Source organism: Amphiura filiformis, chromosome 18, assembly GCF_039555335.1.
Source record: "Amphiura filiformis chromosome 18, Afil_fr2py, whole genome shotgun sequence".
In the NCBI taxonomy this organism is placed as follows: Eukaryota; Metazoa; Echinodermata; class Ophiuroidea; order Amphilepidida; family Amphiuridae; genus Amphiura; species Amphiura filiformis.
The window spans coordinates 42,033,182-42,048,774 of NC_092645.1; the positions used below are offsets into that span (position 1 = coordinate 42,033,182).

A 15,593-nucleotide genomic window follows, 5' to 3' on the forward strand; every position below is an offset into this window, starting at 1 on the left:
ATAATAATAATAATAATAATAATAATAATAATAATAATACTTGGACTTGACTTATTGCTTTCCTCACTCGGATCCTGGGAACATTAGAGCTATCAGCCGTTTTACTATTGAAGTCCATATGCCTCTGTGTGCGACCATACTCCTTGCATTATAGATTGATGTAATCCCAAGTTCTTGGCAGCTGCTTTTTATGTTGTCAAGGCATCGCTTTGGGGGTCTAAGACATCTTGAACACCAACAATCTCTTCTTGTCTCTTTTCCTGGGCATGTTGGGCGTCTAAGCTTCCGTACTGGTTGAATTCTCTGTAATAACTCGTCCCAGGTACTTGAAGACTTGCTTCAGTTGGTTAGTTTCCATGAAGATGGTTATTGAGTGGCTGACTTTAATGTTGATGATCTGTACTTCAGTTTTCCCCTTGTTTATAGTGAGGCCAAATTTCTAGCTTTCAATGTGGACTAGAGTTACAAGTGATTGATGATCTTCCTCTGAATCTGCCATTAAAACAATGACATCGGCAAACCGCAGGTTCTTGCGGGTTTTGCCTTGGGTTTTGATGCCAGTGTCCAGGTCCTGGATTGCTATACTGATGACTAATTGTTGAATAACTGTGGCGATAGGATGCAACCTTTCCTTACTCCTGTGGCAGTCCTGAACCACTCTGTGATATCTTTGTCCACACTCACTGCACTTTTTGATGTGCCATACAAAGCCTGTAAGAGTCTTGTCCGGGTAACCTAGGTGCTTCATTGCTGCCCATAGTCCGTCTTGCCACACGGTGTCAACGGCCTTCTGGTAATATATGTAGCAAAGATATAGTGCCTTGTCTATCTTAGTGTATTTTTCTGTCATTTGCCTTAGTGTAAAAAGCTTGTCAATAGGCCCTCGGTGATCTCAAAACCATAACTATGCCCCTATGCCACAGATCGTGGCAAAGTCCTGTGTAACGACCAGTGTAAGTTATCATTTGCTAATTTATCTTTATTTTTAACAGGATCAGAGCTTAACATTTTCTGTCTTCTTCCAATTCTTTACCTAGCCGGGACACAGGCTAGGTCTTGTGATGCTATCGGATCTTTCTTCTTCTTCTTCTTCTTCTTCTTCTTCTTCTTCTGGCAACATTTTTCAAAATGATTCTTCTCCTACATGTTACATCCTACAATTACGTCACTTGCACATATGCATCGTCTCTATCCAGTGTCTATAGGGTGTTCACAGATTTGGGGTGAAAGGTCATTTAGGGGTCATTTCCGGTATAAAACCAAATATCTTCAAAATGCTTCTTCTTCCAGAAATTACATGTGATGGTGACATGCTTTCAAGGTATCCAGAGCTCAACCAAAGGTCAAAAGGGGTCAAATTGCAAATGTTATTCAATTTGAATGAAAATTAGTATATGTTATGTGGATATGATGCATTCAGTTCCGATTAAGCTGAAATTCACCAGGAATATTTCTTATGACATTATAAGCACAATGCAAGAGCAGTTTACCCCATACGTGACCCATGGCTCAAGTAATAGGGGTCAAAGTCCAAGAGTCGGCTTGTACTCAGATTCTAAGATTCAAGTTTGTACTGTGTTTAGATATTTTGTAGTTATTATGCGTATTAATATTTTATGTATATTTATATTTTATGTATATTTTAATTATTATGTGTGTGCACTCTTGTGTGAAATTGTCCTTTTGGATCTAATAAATTATTACTTGACTTGACAGGTTGTGGAAAATTGTATGTGATCGATGGTATCTGGAAAATTATACACACTGTTTGTGCCATGCGAACCGAGGTATGTCAATACAGAATAAAGACTGCACAAAAAGTAAAGCAGCTGTTATAAATGAAGAGCTTATTTCCAAACCGTGTTAAGTCCACCCACCTTCAAAATTGAGATTTTGATGAAAATGGGTAGTGAGTAAGGGAACAACCCAAAAGTTCGATGAAGCCCTATAAACGAAAGTCCTTTCGTTAGAAGGCTAACCCCCTTCCCCCTCCCCTCTAACGTAAGTGACAAATATCGAAAATTCCAACACGTGTATTATAGGATACAGGGGCCGTCGCTATGGTGTATGGGGATGTGGAGGGGTGTGACAAAACTAGGATATTGATCACGTTTATGCATTCTATTTTAAATTCTTAGTCAGTGGGAGTGGTCTACTTCGTAGACACATTTCTGATTGGACAATCGCATGATTTCGGGTGTCGTCTATTAGTACTTTAGTACTACACCCCCTGATATATTTTGTGACTAATTTCGCATTTGTCTAAACAAAATAATTACACACTGCTAACCAAATTTATGTACATTATAGGGGCAAGTAATGTAATTACTTCACTGAAATTTTTGTGTTTCAAGACAAGTGGTTCCTATATGTTAAGAAACGAGGTACATTCTAGCGGTAGCCTACCTCTTTTTTATCATAGATAACGCACCGCTTGTCTTGCGTTTCCAGTGTATGTATAGTAACGTATTATTTTTGGAGAAAAATGCCAAAATGGTCACACATTTATCAAGAGGTGTAGTACCACCTTCACACCTGCAAGATTTTAACAAATAATAATTTCCGGCACTTCGCCCATATTCAAGGTCAAAGGTCAACAAAGTCGTAAAATTTCACCGTTGCTCAAGCACACCCAATTCAAGGATTCGGAAAAAGTATAGTTTTACTTACGTGCGACATACCGCTCTTGAGTTATAAGCAAAAAGATCAAATGTTTTGGCCACACAGGACTAAAAAGTTAACAATGCAAATATTGTCAGTTGCACACTCATGTTTCCACTCAAATACACGAATTAAAATGCCTAAAAGTCTCCATACTGCAGATATTTTACTTCATCCTTGTAACTATCGGGTTATTCGAACTCTTACATTTTATTAGAATATCGTCAATGGCATACCACTGCTCAAGTATCCTGATGTGTGCACAAACCAACCAATTTCTGGTCATGCCTTTTGTGAAGAACACAAATCTACGATGGAGAAGTATTGTCCAACAAAGTTACGTGCCTTCATCAAATTCAAAGACGAAAAGGGTAAAGTTGTGCTTGCTATTTGCTGTACACATGTCAGAAGAAGTGGTGTAATATGATTAATTTCAATAGCAATGGGTTGGTCAAGTGATGTCATGGTGGGTCAAAGAGTTTTATCATGGTTGAAATATTTCAAGTATGACGAATATTATAATAACAATAATAATAATAATAATAATCTTACTATAAATAGGGTAATGTTGTATGTATGTATGTATCTATGTATGTATCGCTATAAAGGCTCCGTCAGTTTCGATCCAAATGTCGCCAAATTCATACGGGAGATCGAGGAATATACGGGAACGTGTTTAAACTTTATTTGGTTGAAAACGGTCAAGAATTGGCTGCAAAAACAGTGAAAATATGGGTAAAAACGGGGTTTTTGTTATGAAAATCGGTTGTTGGCCTACGCGTCACTGCAGCTGGCCGGCAGCGCGTCGGCGCCTCGTGCGTAACGCGCACTACGCCAATGGGCGCGTAAACGGCGCGGAGCTACGCGACTGCGAGCCAGAGACCAGTGGACATAATAATACGGAAAGAAGGAAAAATAATAAAGGACAAAAAGGTACATGGACGGGTCACGGGATGAAGCGGTACTATAACGAAAAATTAAATTAAAATGAGGACAAAAAGTACGAGTAATTAGACCAACGGGTTAAAGTAACTAAATGAAACGGGAACGAAACAAAGAAGGAAAGAAACTATTCAGGAAATGTAAGAAAAAAAAAGAAGCTAAAATAATGAGAACAGAATTAAATAAAAAACATGGAAACGGGGAATCACAAGCAGCAAATAAAAAAAGATGCTAAAAGGGAAATGTAAGAAAGAACAGATTTAGAAAATAATGGGAACTGGGTTAAATAAATAAATAACATGGAAACGGAAAATCACAAGCTAAGCAGAGGAAACTAAAAAAGAAAATGTTAGAAGAGACAGATTTAGATAAATAAAAATGTACCTTTTCAATGATTCTAGCTGTTCAGTAATTTTTCCTGTTATAGTGAACGCTCCCATTTACTCATCTAGCGGGGACCCGCGCGAAGCGCGGGTATCCCGCTAGTAATAATAATGATAATAATAATAATAATAATAATAATAATAATAATAATAATAATAATAATAATAATGATAATGATAATGATAATGATAATGATAATAATACTAATACTAATATTACTACTACTAATAATAACAATAACAACATCAATTATAATAATAATAAAAATAATAATAATAATGATAATAATAATAATAATAATAATAATAATAATAATCTTACTATAAATAGGCTAATGTTGTATCTATCTATGTATGAAGATCGAAAGGCTCCGTCAGTTTGGATCCAAATGACGCCAAATTCATACGGGAGATCCAGGAATATATGAGAAATGGACAGGGCTGATATTCATAAAACCACGCTAGGCCTAGTTGACAGCTAAAATTGACTTTAGCAAGCTGCTAAGCCTAGCTGATTGCTAATTCTTATTCATAAAACCCAGTTAGAGTTAGCAACATTCTAAAATTTTGCCAAAACTTAGAGTTGATCTGGGGCAGCGCTAAGTCACTAGTTGACAACTAGTCTTAATGATTTTGAACTAAGTTTGACATGATTTATTGTTTTAATTTCATATTAACTGTTGTCAATTATGAAAAATAATGTTCTCAGAATATTCTGTTTCTGAGGTCTTCAGTGTGTTTTACACATAAGAAACTGTCTTAAAACACACAACAAATTTAGGGTGAATGAATAAACATTGAACTAAGCCAGTATTGTTTAACCAAATTTGCATAAGAAAAATGATTATGATATAGCAAGTAATCTTTAGTTAAGCAGATATGTTCAATCGAAGCAATTCTGTTCAATTGTTTGATACGTAAAATATATATTTTGGAGACATGTTACCAATGTTCTCTTTGGTAAAGATGCATGACTTATTTTCAATAACAAATTATATGTCAATTTGATAAAGATAAATCATGCTTGGCTTTTGTCAGGACAACAAGCAAGATATATCATATGCTATTAAATTATCTAATATTATTTACACAGTGTTGCTCATGAAGCTAAATGAGCAGCGTTAAGTGGATGCATATTGTTTTCTATTTGATGAAGCAATATAGTATGTATAGTATGTTTTTACAACAAACCAAGGACTTAACATGTATATGAACTTTACTTGTTCAGAGTATCTTTTTAATTTAATTTGCCGTAACAACCTTGTAGGCCTATATAGCTTACAAAATACACATGTAATTTTATTAACGAAATCTCAATGAAGACCATCAGCAATGAGTCATTACATTTTGATCATTTTGACTGTGGTTCAGAGCTCAAGTATAATAGACATGTATTATATAAGCCTATTGTATTAGATGTTACACAACTGTTGAAGGCCATATCACCCAAAACACCCAAATAAGTTATCAGCTAAATATTTCTAGTTGATAGCTAGTTAGCAAAGTGTTTAGCAAGGTTTTATGAATAAGAAATTAGTTGATTGCTACGTAGCTATCAACTAGTGGATTTAGCATCTTGCTAAGCACTAGTTGGTTGCTAATTTAGCAAGGCTTTATGAATATCGGCCCTGGTCTTTATTTGGTTGAAAACGGTTAAGAATTGGCTGCAAAAACAGTGAAAATATGGGTAAAAACGGGGTTTTTGTTATGAAAATCGGTTGACAGCCTACGCGTCACTGCAGCTGGCCGGCATCGCGTCGGCGCCGAGTGCGTAGTGCGCACTACGCCAATGCGCGCGTAAACGGCGCAGAGCCACGCGACTTGCGAGCCAGAGACCAGTGGACATGATTATACGGAAAGAAGGAAAAATAAAGGACAAAAAGGTACATCGACGGGTCACGGGATTATGATAACGGGTGAACACGTCCACAGACACGCTATGAGAGGACGTAATAAATACGTGGAAAAGATGTTAAAAAAGAAAATGTAAGAAGCGACAGATTGAGATAAATAAAATGTACCTTTTCAAATGATTCTACCTGTTCAGTAATTCTTCCTGTTATAGTGAACGCTCACATTTACTCATCTAGCGGGGACCCGCTAGTCTTACTATAAATAGGGGAATGTTGTATGTGTGTCCACTCAAAAGCTCCGTCAGTTTCGATCCAAATGTCGCCAAATTCATACGGGAGACTAAGGAATATACGGGAATGTGTTTAAACTTCATTTGGTTGAAAACGGTCAAGAATTGGCCTCAAAATCAGTAAAAAAGTGAGTTTTTTGGGCAATAATAAACCCGGGGATAATAAAGTGATTGTTTGTTTACGGCCTATGACAACCAACGCGTCCACATGTCAAGCATAAACCGCGCCGTCGTTAGCGTCGTCGGCGTACACGACGCGCGCCACTTGACTTGCACGCAGGGCGTACACGAGTGCGCATAGCCAACTTGCGTACGGTGTTTATGGTTTAGGGTACGGGATGGGATAACGGGATTAGGCCTACGAATAGCCTACTATAAATAAAAGGTAGGCCTACTTTAGATGGATTACGGGTACGGGGTTGCGGTTTAGGGTACGGGATGGGGATAAGAGATTATCAAGGTGATAAAAATCGGAAGGAAGGAAGGAAGCAGTATAGTAATGCAAAAATCGTAAGAATACGGAAGGAAAATACAATTATGAAAGAACAAATGAATAAAATAAATAAATAAATAAATAAATAAATAAATAAATAAATGTGAAAAAAGGAAGCTAATGTAATAAGAACAGAATTAAATAGGCCTATTTCATGCAAACGGGGAAATGTAAGAAAAGGCAGATTTAAAAAATAATTAAATGAATTTCAAAAAATAAATAAATAACATGAAAACGGAAAATTACAAGCTAAACAAGAAATATTTTTAAAGTGGGGTAGGCCCACGTAGATGAAACTGAAAAAGAAAGAAAGAAAGAAGCTAAAAAGAAGGGACATGTCTAGAAAAATAAAAATAACCTTTTTAATGAGTCTACCTGTTCAATAATTCCTCCTGTTTGAGTGAACGCTTCCATTTACTCATCTAGCGGGGACCCGCGCGAAGCGCGGGTATCCCGCTAGTCTTACTATAAATAGGGAAATGTTGTATGTATCTCTCTATGTATCTATCTATCTATCTATGTATGCCTATAAAGGCTCCATCAGTTTCGATCCAAATGTCGCCAAATTCATACCGTGAGATCGAGGAATATACGGGAACGTGTTTAAACTTTATTTGGTTGAAAACGGTCAAGAATTGGCTCCAAAAACGGTGAAAATATGGGTAAAAACGCGGTTTTTGTTATGAAAATCGGTTACCAGCCTACGCGTCACTGCAGCTGGCCGGCAGTGCGTCGGCGCCGCGTGCGTAACGCGCACTACGCCAATGCGCGCGTAAACGGCGCAGAGCCACGCGACTTGCGAGCCAGAGACCAGTGGACATGATAATACGGACAGAAGGAAAAATAAAGGACAAAAAGGTACATGGACGGGTTAAAGTAACTAAATGAAACGGGAACGAAACAAAGAAGGAAAGAAACTAATCAGTAAATGTAAGGGAAAAAAGAAGCTCAAATAATGAGAACAGAATTAAATAAAAAACATGGAAACGGGAAATCACAAGCAGCAAATTTTAAAAAAAAAGCTAAAAGAAAGAACAGATTTAGTAAATAATGGGAACGGGGTTAAATAAATAAATAAATAAATAACATGGGAACGGAAAATCACAAGCTAAGCAGAAGAAACTAAAAAAGAAAATGTAAGAAGAGACAGATTTAGATAAAAAAAATGTACCTTTTTAAATGATTCTACCTGTTCAGTAATTCTTCATGTTATAGTGAACGCTCCCATTTACTCATCTAGCGGGGACAGAATTAAATAAATAACATGAAAACGGGAAATCACAAGCTCTGCAGCAACTAAAAAAAGAAGCTAAAAATAAAATTAAAGGAACGGGGACGGGGACGGGATTGAATAAATTTTAAAAACATGGTAACGGAAAATCGCAAGCTTAGCAGCAGATTTTTTTTAAATGGAACAAAATAGACCCATGTAGAAGAAACTAAAAAGAAAGAAAGAAGTTAAAATGGAAACGTAGGCTTAAGGAGGGTCAGGTTCAGATAAATAAAATTGACCTTTTAAATGATTCTACCTGCTCAGTAATTCCTCCTGTTTTAGTGAACGCTCACATTAACTCACCTAGCGGGGACCCGCGCGTAGCGCGGGTGTCCCGCTAGTAATAATAATAATAATAAAAAAGCTGCGATGCTTCAACATGGTCAAGGTGGGTCAATGAGGAAGACAGATGGGTCAACAGAGATCATTTGAAAAAATTAAACTAACTATAATAGTCTCTAAAAGGCGTATACAATATACGTAAATTACACCAGAGAAGATTATCATCTTCTCTGATTATACGTTGAATATCAGTTGGTGCGAAGTTTACACTGGACCGTAAGCACCAATATATATTGGACTTGTTTCATAATATTATTATATTTCATCAATATTTTAAAACAACATGCAGGGGAAGATCCTACAGCGGCAGAGTTTGACAACGTTATGACACAGCATCCCGAGGTCCAGAAAGTTGGCTCTCCAATCATTTCAACACAAGGTTTGTAAACTACAAAACCTTTTTTTTTTTTTTTGTATTTAGAATGCGGGCATATGAACATTTAATACACTCTCATAAATGTTTAGCGAAGTTGCTTCATACTTTAACCAGCCATTTATTCACTATCGGACAGGCAAACAGTTGGTTAAAATTAACCAATTATTTTATGCAGTGTTTAGACCATGTTTACTTAACCATTGCTATCAAAAGACTGTGGATTTTGGATTCAAGTCCGAGTATCTAATGACATCGTATCATAATATGCCTACTTGGCATGAAGTTTCATGTCATAGTTCTCCCCTGACGTACAGCTCAACTTACCGTACTTTGCCTATCCAGACAGTCCATGCCAAAATTGTTACTACACCGTTACATTTCTTCGAATCTCTTTTTGATGTCTGTCATTTTGAACATCATACTTGAAAGATGTATGCTATGTAGAAACTTTATTTTGCAATTTCATAATTTGCATATTATTTGCATATTTGCAAGAAAAAACATGAAAATCAATAAATACCTATATTTTTCTCAATTTCAATATTTTATTAGAAATTAAGCATGTAGGCCGTTTGTTATGACTTGATGAATGAAACTGTTAGACAGATTTTGATATTTTTGCTTATTTTTCATTTTTTGCCCCAAAATGTGTAAAAATCACAATTTTTTGGATGACCTATATTTTCTTTGAATATTTATCGAATTTCTTAATTTAGGTATAATACAGTGCAGAAAAAGATGTCAAAAAAATCTGTTAAAACAGACTTCCAATAAATTGTTCCATTTTCATTTTTGGGTTAATTACTCAATTTTCATGCGCGGGATATTTGAAACATAAAATGAAAACATGTCCATTGCACTTTTTCCTCGAGATGTACTATAATATCAAGGTTACGGATATATTATAATCCCTTCTTATCTTCACTGATCCATCAGATACCTATTGTTATGAATGATCAATGAAAAGGTTCAGAAATGGGCTACTAATGGTCTTGTCAAGTATCTATAGTTATTTTCATGAATGTGTCAACTCAAAAATCATGCAAGGTCGAATGTAGGCAAAGTACGGTAAGTTGAGCTGTATAGAAAACATTATTCACAAACGTTCACCATATCGCACCTAAAGATTATAAGGAATTAAACAGTTGAATGATGTTGTATTCATACTTGCATCTACCACCGCGCCGCTAACACCGTTGCCCGATGCTAGCCTTACCAGCATGCTTCTTGTGTGGAGTGTGTAAATAAACGAGTTAGATTTGAAGCATGTAAGAAAGGTTAACATCGTTGCACGTCTGCAGATGCTAGTTTAAACTTCAATTTTATATTTTAAATAGGCCTACCATTTAAAACCAAGCACATGCGTCTCAAATCCCATCTCCTATTCTACCTCTTGTTAGGCAAACATAGTCCACGGGTCCATCAAACGTACTACATGTACTATAAGTTCAAAAAATTCACAAATGGTGTGACTATGTTATGTCATTTGCTTCTTTTATTTTGTTCATTAAAAGTGTTCTTTTTTTAATTATCAACAAGACAACATTTCTATTGTAAGTTCTCCTTTCTCGTCTCGTTTGATATATAATTTATGTTGTTCCTGTGTGCATGCATGGTGCATTACACCATAATTATTATTAATCAGTCAGTACTTTACCATGCTTACATTTAATTTTATTACAGGTGCAATTAACATGGTCAGAGACAATACCACACAGGTAGCATCCATACTTACAGACTGTGATGACACGTTACCAGATAACGTTGAACCTTGCAACAAAGAGACTGGCGAAAGGGGTAGCTTAAACTTGAAGTCGAGAGGTTTTGTTTTCATTGTCAGCGCCGGAGGCCATATTCAGACATTCTCTCCTATATACCGGTAAACTGTCTTTTATCTTCAGTTTATGTCTTATTCAGTGACTTGCTCACTTTTTGACATTTCAGCAGGGATCACTGAATATGCCTTGAATCTTGTATACCGAAGGGGGGGGGGGGTATGTTGTACCTTAAATACCAACAAATTAAGTCTGTCTATGTCTTCATTTATCGTAAATTCAAGTTTACATACATGTATGCTTTATTTCGTTTGCACAAATTTTTCCTCACCACCTTCTTTAAGGGGGTATAATCCGGGGGTATAATACCCTGATTTTCATCAGTACCCTCTTCCTTTTTTTTTTGTCATTCCTAACAAAACATAATTTTAAAGTACTACTTGAATAGAATGAATTATATCCTTTGTTATACCATCTTCAGACTATGATCAACTATGCATGATATCTCTCCCTCAATGAATGGTATAGCAAATTTAATACTATATAGCCTCTATCATGGCTTGTTTTGAAAAGAGATTTCTAAAGTTATAGGTCATCATAGGTCAGATTATAGGTCACCTGGTTGACAAGGCATCCATTTTGAACAACATGTGATATATCAACATAGCTGTAATGAGGCATCAATTTCGATATTTGCTATAGTTTGTCTTTTTACTGGATATAATTATAATCCTATGATGAACAGAATAACATTTCTTGGGCATGGATGTAAATGGTCAGTACAATTTAGATTGTCTAGTTGAAATGGATTGTACAAACCAAAGGTAAAATTGGTACCAAAATCAGAAAAATGAATGGTATAGGTGAAGAGAAATGCAATTTTTTTCAACATAACTGTAGTTTGGCCTATGGCTTAATTAGGTTTCAGTGAACTAATGTCACTAGTTAAAAATACAAAATATAGCGTAACATTGAAAATAGAAGCATTTTAACAAGTTTGTTTGTTGTTACATACAATGTTATGCTTACCTATGTTTTACACATACTTGCAGAGAGGTATGTTAAGTATTGGGGGGCGCCGTAATATTAAAGGGTGTTTGCGGGAGGTGTGGTAGCTTTGGAAATACTAACGTTTTTTTTTGAATTTTACCTTACATACATAAACATGGGCGATATTTTGTTATGTTACAAATTGTGTCAATGTTTGTGCAATCATGACTTTTACATCTTTCAGTTGTTAATTAATGCAGATCTGACCAATGCGATTTTTGTCTCACATTTTGACCAATCATATCCGTTGCTTTTAATACATATCCGACTTAAAATAATCTTACTTTCTATGTTTTTCTTGCAGGTCTGAGTCACCTAGTCAAGTGTTCCTGATCATCCTATCCTTTCTGTATCTCCTATTTCAAGATGTTGACGAAATTGACTTTGAAAATTATTTCCTCGCCTATGACAATATGTGTAATGTAATGCGTCTCAAGGTAGCTAAAGTAAGTTGAATTTGACCTGACCTTTGACCTAGTGTATCGCCAGAGGTCAAAAAAGGTAAAAATGGGTAAAATTTCAAAGTTTGTCCAATTTGAATGAAAATTAGTACATGTGATGTTGATATGAGTTAAAACATGATGAAGGTCATTTCAAGGACATCAGAGGTCAACCAAAGGTCAAATATTTCTTTTAAATAGATTGTTATTAAATATTTAGCCTACATTTTCCACAAAAAATAATTATTTCCAATGTCATGTCAAGGTCATCACAGGTCATTTCAAGTTTACGGATAGACTTCGTAGCCTTATGAGACTGCAATATATCGAGTTTTTTTTTCTTTCAACAGATGAGCACTCTACCACTCATGGGGAAATTTGCAACAATGTGGACAAAAGTGAAGAAAATTGTTGATGGCCTTCACATTAAAAATCATAAAAGGGACATCTGCAAGGTTGAACTGAATCCGGAAAAATTTAAAACAAAATATCCGGACATATCGGTGAATAGTATGGCCGCCGAGCAAACATTTGCATGGACTGGAAGATACAAGAAACAAATTTGCTCCTTACCAAAACGTCAGCAGATTTTCATGCTACATCGTCTTTGCAAACGAAGAAACATGTACACAGAGAAATGCCATGCTGAGCACAGAGATCCTCTCCTACCTGGCAAAAAAATCAAGTATCTATCTCAGGTGTACGGAGATTAACCATGGCTCTTTTGACAGAAAACTGTAAGTGGGTCACCACTACTCACACAATGCAAGTTTTTATTTTTCAAGTTTTGAGGTACTGTGACATATGTATAGGTGATATGACATGTTATTATTTCAAGTGAGTCCGTACAGAGGCTGCCGTATGTCACATGACTCAATCTGCCAAACGATTCCCTTCAACTCGCTTACATAGGTCAGACTGACCTATTGCCTCCAGCCAGACTGGTCATCGATGCTGACTTGAAGTTATGCTTGTCTTCATTCAGCTCGTGTAGTGACACCCTTGACAAAAAGATGGTCCAATGACACACACAAAGGCACACACTATAATAGGTCATGGTAACCTGCTTAGCTCAGTTTTGAATCACTGTGACACATGTTGGTCACATGACATGTTTTCCTTCAAGTGAGTATGTGCAAGGACTTACACGTACTGCCGTAGGTCACACGACTCGCTTAAGGTATACACGAATCGAACGAGCCAAGTCATGGTTAGGATTTGGCCGGCCATCTTTGGGTAGCCGTTAGCACCAACCTGGTGTTTTTAGTGCCCAATTGTGCAAATAAAAGCCGCCTAACACCTAGAGAAGATGCAAGGACGAGGAGGGTTAATAGAATAATATATACAATAGAGATAATTCCGCAGGTAAACCCGTCGCATTGATTCATTTATAGTCCTTTTGTTCGCAAGTACATCCATTTGTAGCGTTTGATATGGTGTATACATAGATACCGCGTGTAGTTAATCCTATTATTATATGCCACTTCAACAGCGAATAGACCATGTCGAAGCTGTGTGTTTTGCCGAAGGGAACTGTATTGTGTTGTATTAATCATTCTTTTGTCTACCTGTGTTTTCGGGGAAGGTGTAACACGGGTGATGGAATGCAGTTTAACATTTCCGCCAAGGCCGAATCATTTCACATTTTGGGTGCATTGTAGCCGACGGCTACCCAACTAAAGGCTGCTAGTCAGTTGCAGGAATGCGTGGATTTGGATTCGTCTATATCCCATCATCTCGCTTACATGTGTTTGACTGACATATACACAGGCAGATTGTCCATCGGTACTCACTTACGTGAGTCTTCTTTGCTGTGACACCGTTGACAAATAAATAATGTCAAATGACACACCTATAAATAGGTCATGGCGACCTTCTAAATTTAGTCTTGAGTCACTGTGACACATGTATTATGGGTCATATGACATGTTTTTACTTCGCCGCTATGTGCTGCAGAGACCCGCACCCACTGCCGTATGTCACACTACTACCTTACATTATCAAACGGGTTCCATCAACTCCTTTACATAGGTTACAATGACATATTCACACAGGTCAGATTATCATCTGTATACTCATTTATGCGAGTCTTTATTCCGTCCCTGTATTGACACCCTTGACAAATACAGTAGGTCAAATGACACACAAATAACAGGTCAAAATGACCTACTAAGTTCATGTTTTGACAGTGTTTTTGTCCTGATATCAGGGTCACATGAAATGTTATTCACATCAAGTGAGTCTATGCAGAGACTGCCATCCACTCTCATAGGCCACATAACTCGTTTAAACTGCCAAAGGGTCCCATCAACTCGGTTACATGGGTAAGACTCGCCTATTTTCATGGATTTTTTTATTCCGTCCATGAAATTAGGCAAATATTTGCCAGAACTTTGAAATTTGATTCATGCAAACCACTTTAATGATGAAAAACAGTCACTCTAACATATTCAGATTTTGTACTCTTTTGAACTAACTTGTGTCGGCCTACCCTGATGTGAAGCAGCACATGAGCCAATTATATATAACGATATTGCACGTTCATTCAATCCAGATTCAATTGATTTTCCCTTGTAGCCTATTTATCTTGTACACAAGCGTAACACACAGTGCTTTATATTTTCGACTACGTCAGTGTACCTGCAATATTTTTGGAACATATAGATAGAAATAATTATGTTGCACGTAAGCTTTCAGCATGTTGTCATGGCGTGCATTGCATTCAAGCGAATCATGGGAAAACAAGACATGCAGCAAACCATACTTATGCAGCAACGGTAAACTTAAAGCTTACATTAACCTTAAATAAGGTTATATTTTAATGTTACTATTCCAAATTCACTGATTACAGGAGAAAAATATATAAAAAACACTGTTAAAATGACCGCATACCAAGTGAGGCTACAAATGGAATGTAAACTCTGAACGGTCACATACTTCCATTCGCGCAACAACGCCCATTATATCAAACGTGACATACTAATCTACCTAAGTGTTAATAATAATATTATTTTTATCATCGTGTGAATTACCCCAATATTTACACAACACAAACACTTTTGTTGATTTAATATTGCATTTCAAATCTCCTGATTAGGCCTCATGAAAATAACAATGAATTATATATCTGTGCATTCATTTCTTGATATTATTGGTCTGTATGAGGCGTGACAAGTGAGAATGTGTTTGATCATCAATATTTTGAACAAAATTCAAGTGTTGAACAACGTAGAGTAGATTGTGTGTTATTATTATCTATGTTACTTTTAATATCCTTTATATAAATGTGTATTTTATTTGCTAATCATGCTAATTATTTGGGCCATCTTCCAACTTGTTCCTATCAATTCAGCAATTGACAATGTTTGATACAAAGTAAGTAATGATAATATTAACGTGTTTAATAAGTGGTTAATGCACATTTAAGGGTTCACACAAGAACACTCAAAGTCGGAATGTTAAACATTATTTTCTATTGTATTTTAAAAGTAATGATGATAAGTACATAAACGTATACATTTTCAGAAAGGAAATGACACAAGTAATCCAATTACCACGGCAGATTTCTGCAAAAATGACCATTTTTACAGAAAAGCGCCGATTTTTTATTGGTCCGCCATAACAACTTACCCGAAATATTAAAATTGATGAAAGTTGCATATTTGTGTTCTAAATACACGCATCTACAAGGTGTTTCCTTAAATTTCTTATTTTT

The 15,593-nt window shown here is 36.2% G+C and overlaps 1 protein-coding gene across 1 annotated transcript; it reads left to right on the forward strand.

Moving 5' to 3' along the window:
- The first annotated feature begins 2,903 nt into the window (after positions 1-2,903).
- LOC140138681 (uncharacterized) lies at positions 2,904-15,340 on the forward strand. The gene is made up of 5 exons (XM_072160426.1): positions 2,904-3,032; positions 8,527-8,616; positions 10,297-10,492; positions 11,743-11,884; positions 12,229-15,340. Exons 1-5 carry the CDS (start codon positions 2,975-2,977, stop codon positions 12,589-12,591), a joined length of 849 nt encoding a protein of 282 aa, XP_072016527.1. The 5' UTR covers positions 2,904-2,974; the 3' UTR covers positions 12,592-15,340.
- The last annotated feature ends 253 nt before the right edge of the window (positions 15,341-15,593 follow it).